This window comes from Lutjanus erythropterus, chromosome 14 (assembly GCF_056507025.1).
Source record: "Lutjanus erythropterus isolate fLutEry1 chromosome 14, fLutEry1.hap2, whole genome shotgun sequence".
NCBI lineage: Eukaryota > Metazoa > Chordata > Actinopteri > Lutjaniformes > Lutjanidae > Lutjanus > Lutjanus erythropterus.
Genome location: NC_139330.1, coordinates 23,558,932 through 23,565,031, shown reverse-complemented (window position 1 = coordinate 23,565,031; position 6,100 = coordinate 23,558,932). Strand labels below are relative to the sequence as shown.

The 6,100-nt window shown below is 37.0% G+C and overlaps 1 protein-coding gene across 1 annotated transcript; it reads left to right on the top strand.

Annotated features, from left to right (window-relative positions):
* Window positions 1-2,655: 2,655 nt before the first annotated feature.
* On the top strand, window positions 2,656-5,600 carry LOC146315588 (uncharacterized). Its single transcript, XM_084735850.1, has 2 exons — window positions 2,656-2,943; window positions 4,045-5,600. Exons 1-2 carry the CDS (start codon window positions 2,763-2,765, stop codon window positions 5,049-5,051), a joined length of 1,188 nt encoding a protein of 395 aa, XP_084591976.1. The 5' UTR covers window positions 2,656-2,762; the 3' UTR covers window positions 5,052-5,600.
* Window positions 5,601-6,100: the final 500 nt, after the last annotated feature.

Below are 6,100 nucleotides of genomic sequence, written 5' to 3'. Positions count from 1 at the left end.
TACAGAAGAATAGTCTAAATGTATGCGTGTCTTTGAAAACCCCTGGTGAAAGTAACACTATAAAATATGGTTTTAATATTTTTATTACCAGAGCAATATTTGCAATGTGAATAATAAACTTGCCCATAGTTAAGATGAAAAAAGTTATTTATTTAATGTAAATCTTTATAGAGCCAAGTGCAAGGCATGGACCCATGCCACATACCACAGAATTTATTGCCCAGGCTCATTTGCAACTTGGACCCCAGATGGGCCTGTATACAAATACACAAATCTCAACAGGAAAGCACATACAGAGCAACACAATGACGCAATTAAAAAAATACCATACATTACTATGATCGTTTATGGGTATTAGAATGATCTGCCTGCTGTAGAAGAGAGAGACTGCACAAATTTATCAAAGCCAGATCTCATGTCTGTGTCATTGCAGGCTCTTTACAATGTTTTATCACAGTATTGCAGTAAATATAATAAATAAAGTCTTTACATGCATAGTTTCAGGGAAGTGGAGGCTTGACGTATATACATGAAGAATGCCTTACATAAATGTATATAGTCACATGATAGGTAACTCCACTTGAGGTTTTCAGTGGGAGTGACTGGATTTACAGACTGAGCAACTCTGTGTGTAGAAGCAGACAAGCATCTTATAGGTGAATAAAGATGAGATATGACATTTTTAATAAGTAACATGTTTAGTGCATTAATCATTTATTAAGGAGAATGCAGAACTCCCTCACTTCTAACCCTCCACTAACATTGTATTTTATATTCAGTAAATGCCATCTCCATTAGCTTCCAAATGGTCGCCACTCTTCCTGAGGTCCACACATCAAGGACAACAACAACAAGGAACAACCTCAAATCACACTGAAACTTGAACCATGGATATTGTCCATACAGTAGACTAATAAAGAACAAGGCTGGTTTTCATTCATATACAAACTACTTTTCATTCATATACAAACTACGTCAAGTATTGTGTTCTGAACCCACCTGCCCACACAAAGTAAAACTATAGAAAAAAACCCCCCCTCAAATTCTGCATAGGACTATATGACGTGTTTTCTATCTTGAATTATTTGGCTCCCTCTGGTGGTAATTATAGATGCATGTACATGCCCTGTTGCTCACATTTTGAAGCCTAATGTTGTTTTGATAGTGCACCTATATTTGATCCAGTTTAACACCCTCAAAAATGGCCCCACCAGAAATGCAAAAGCAACTTAAAACTGCAACATTTTTGAAGCAATGTCTGCCATACACAAGATGTTGTTTAGAATATTATAAATACAGGCTGATCATCCGTTAATTCTCAGTCATTCTCCAACTTTTTTCTTTTTTGTAGACATTGTAATTGTTATTTGTGCCTGTTTGCACCTGCTGCAGATGGAGGTGCATAGTGCCAGGTACAGATCACATCATGACTGTCCTTTCATCTCCTCTGCAGCTTAGCGTGGGACAGATGGTGAACATGAGTGAGTGCTGGGAGCAATGGGCACAGGTCACGACTCAGCCTCCTCCTCTTTAAAAGGGTCTTTTATTTGCTAATTTATGTCATTCTTTCAGGTTTTTCACATTGATTTTGTGACATAAGCACAGATAGAAGCACTGATTTCATGTTAGTGGTTTTATATTTGTGAAATTTCATGTCCACATACCTTAAAACATACCCCTTTATATGTATTTGTGTTCAATCAACCAACCAACATGCTAGTTGTACACAGATGTAGTGCACTGCTTCACAGCCAGAACCCTCAGAACCCTCAGAACCGGGTGTATTTGTTCATTTCTTGCAGAACTGTCAAAAGAAACGTGAAAGGAATATTAGCCTTTTTAGCCTGATAAGTAAAAATACCAATAAAACACTGTGAAAATACTCCTAATAAAAGTCAAAACCTTACTTACCTCAAAACCTTATCAATCTAATTTAGAAGCAAAAGTATTTACTGAATAATAATGATAATCTGCTCAAAATATATTCAAATCACTCATTTTACTCAAACTTCCTACAGTAGTTGTGTTCACTATTTAGGTGAATTGAACAATTTATGAGTTGTTCTGTACTGTTACTGTTATATTATGCATTAAATATAAGATGAGATATCCTTAGATTATGTCACTTAGTCAGGGACAGTCAGTTTACTCAATGATAGAAAGGGGGTGCCTTTAGGAAAAGGGTTGGTAACCACAGATCTAAAGCAATGTGTCATATTCTACAATATCATCATGTTTTTTGTGTGGCTGTCCAGGAACCATATAACAAAAAAACAGACCTGTTTTCAGCATTGTGACAGTGTATTTATCAGGCAATCCAAAGATGCTTTTGAATATTTAATTTAGCTTAAGAAGTGGGAGAATTTTTTCAACACACAAAGGAATCCTTAATCCTTCAGTCTGTTGGGGAAAAAAGTCATATTTAAAAATGAAATCACTAGGCAGGAACTATAGTGGCATTGAATAGAAATAAAAAAAAAGTACAAGTATTTCGGATTTGTATTTGAATAAATGCACAGCTACTTCCTCCACTATACAGTGAAGTTGAAGTAATGACACTTCCTCATGATGTGTATTTAGCTGTGCTCGGTGTTGTCCTGCAGGGGGCAGCAGAGATCTGACGTCGACACTCTTGTTGTGTGGTTTGTTTGTTGTTACTTCCGTAGCTTTTAAGCTAGCACCATAGAGCTAGCACCATAAGAAACTGACTCTGTTAAGTCTTCTGTTGGCGTTATTCACATTCATATAACGGTTGTTTAAAAATGTCTGCTCGGTTGACATTCAGGGCTGTCGTAAATGAAAGACTGACCGCCGCTCTCGAGGAGATATTTCAGGTTTTTGACAGAACAATCGCCAAATATGAAGAAGAAGCTTCCAGCTCCAAACAGGAGATTGAACGGCTCAGAGGTCTGCTGCTGGAGTTTGTGTCAAACCAAAAAACAGGTCTGTTCAGTGTCAGACAAGATTATAATAATGAGCCTTAACTTGTATGTTTATTTTCTGTAATCCTACGTGGTTTTATTTAACTGTTTGTTTTGTTTTCATGGCTGCGTATCAATAAGGTTGCTGATTGAAAAATCAACTCTTGTGCTGAAACTAGTGATTAGTTGGATCACGGTTTAGTAGTTCTACTTTACCACTTTGTTCTTTTCTACTCACATTTATATTTATATTATCATACACACTCAGTACGTATTATATGATTTAAATGTGTACAATTATCCTCTGTATGCGATTATTCAATACAGTTATCCATATATCTCTACATATGAAAGATGGACACAGATTAATTCATTAAATGAACATTTTTGAAACTTTTTTTTTTTTTTTTTTTACAATGGAAGATGACCATTCTTAGCCTGTCTAGTTGGGTAAATAATTGGAATTGTGAATTATTTATACATTTATATATATTTTATTTATTTTAAGTAATATCTAAAACTAAAAGGTAAATCTGTATTCTTATAACTCACTTAAAATTCAGAATCAGATTTGAGGAACATTGATGGAAAAAATTAACAACTGCAGTCTTTACAGTTTTTTTTTTATACAGCAGCTTTGGAAAAGTTGGAAATCAAATAAACAGTTTCTGATGCAGCAATATTTTATGCAAATAAGTACTTGCCCACTGTTCATACTACAGTATGTTAAATATGGATAAAGTAAAGTATAGTAAATCACTGAATAGCTCACTTGTCTCAATTAATTGAACACTTTCCCATGACATTTGAAACACATTCACCAATACTGCTATAAGGGCCAAGACATTTGAATATGTCTCGTTCAGCTGTGGGAAATAAAGGGCAGTTTTCACTATTTTCTGGCATTTTATAGACAGTTGAATTATTGAGAAAATAATAATATAATATAATATAATATAGTATAATATAATATAATATATATTAATGGCATACTGTATATAACCAACTTCTATCTGGCAACATCCACAACTTAGTCACTATTTTGATGCTGAAACTTCTAAATAATAAGTATACAAATTACAAAAGCTGCCAAAGTTTTAAATTGTTTTTACTATTTTTCCAGACTTCTCTCAGTCGTCCATCTGTAAAGAGGAAACTTCCCCTGAGCAGCACCACTGTGAGCAGGAGCCGAGCCTGAGCGTCTGTCAGAGGGACCCAGAGCCTCGACACATTAAACAGGAAGATCATGAACTCTGGACCAATCGGCAGCAAGACGAGGGAGAAGAAGAACAACAACAACAGGTCCAAGAGTTTGAGGATGCTTGTGATGGCTCATATTTACCTCATTCATCTGTCTGGGAGAAAAATGAGCAGGAGGACACAAAACCGCCTTTACAACCTCAGACTCAAAACAGTGAAAGTGAGGAGCAGTTTGAGGAAAGTAAAACTGTCCAGTTCACTCTACCTCTCGCCTCAACTTCACACACTCTGATCCAGAATGAAAGGGCCCAAGATGGAAGGGAAAATGAGAGACCTGCTGCAAGTTTTACAAACCAAACACAGACAGACCAAAATCAGAGCTCCTTTATCTTTTCCACAGAGTTTTCTCATTTGAACCCAGTTGCACCTGACTATCGTTGCCATTTGTGCGAGAAATCTTTTTCCTCCAATCACCACTTGATAAATCATGCTTTTCGCTTGCATTCAAAGGAGTCAGATGTCCTCTGTGCAGTCTGTGGAAAGACTTTGGCATCCACTGAAAGTCTCAAAGTGCACCTTCAATCACACAAAGGCTTGAGGTGCTGTCACGTGTGCGGTAAACACTGCAGCAGTACGACCGCTCTGGCCGAACACATGGCAAGCCACGCCGGGGTGAAGCTGCATCGCTGTCATGTCTGTGGGAAAGAGTGCAGCCGGAAAGGAGATTTAAAGATACACATGAGGATTCACACGGGTGAGAAGCCTTTCTGTTGCTCATACTGCTGTAAAAGTTTCACCCACAGTGGACATCTGAGGAAGCACATGAGGAGCCACACAGGAGAGAGGCCGCACCGCTGTGACATCTGCGGCAGAGGGTTTCTGCAGAGTGCACACCTGAAGTACCACCTCGGGACTCATCAGAGATACTGACTTTTCCATCCACTTGCATGGGGCTGGATTTATTGAAGAATTACACAAAAGTATAACTCACAAATCTTTTAAAGGGCCAGCTTAGGAGTAAAATGTTCTTCCTCTAAGACACTTTTATTGAATGACTTAGTCTTTACAGTGAAGTGTTCAAATGATCACATGATTAATCATATGCATCTATACAGCAGGAATAGCCAACCAGAGACAATGATTTACTCCACATCTGAAATATTGTTTGCTCTTTTTGTTTGTTTTTTTTTTACAAAAAAAACAGGTAACACTTTATTTGAATGGGTGTGTATAACATACTGACATGACAGAAGCATAGCCATGACACCTGTCATGAACACAAATGTCTTAATGAATCTTCACAAATGTCATGAAAGGTCATTTGTTCAGTTTTGTAATTTTTGATGCAACATGATGGTTGGAGTTCCCAAATAATGTCAGCTTTGCAAAGGTCCAAAATAACCTGTAAGCATAATGTAATTCAAGTGGTCTGAGAGAAAACGATACTTCTGCTTCTCCTCTTGGCTCTGTTTTCAGGCTTTAGAAAATCTATCCCATGATGGGAGACTTTGGCCAGTCACAGGCTACCAAGATAGTTTATTGTTAAATTGCATTGTCATAAGTCAGTATTCGACAACCTGTGAATGAGAACAATCAACTATCTTTCTCCACAATTATGTCCTGCACTTATAATGACAGTAGTCATAAACATTCATAAAGATTCTTTTGTGTTCAAGACAGGTGTCATGTCATTGTTATGACAATATTATGTCAGTATTAGGCTGGAGAAATACTTGCTTATAACCATGTGTTTGCATATGCCTCATGGCTGCCTCATGCATCTTGCATCTGTTTGTGCACATCCTCCAAAATTAACGCTATGCCTATGCGAATGCTTGGGTAAATGCAAACCCCTTCAAATAAAGTGTTACCAAAATCCTTAAATTTGACTGAGAGATATGTTCTTATTTTTTAAAATGCACAGTTTGTTTGCCTTAATAACATCATATAAATGTCTTAAATTGAAGCAAATAGACAAC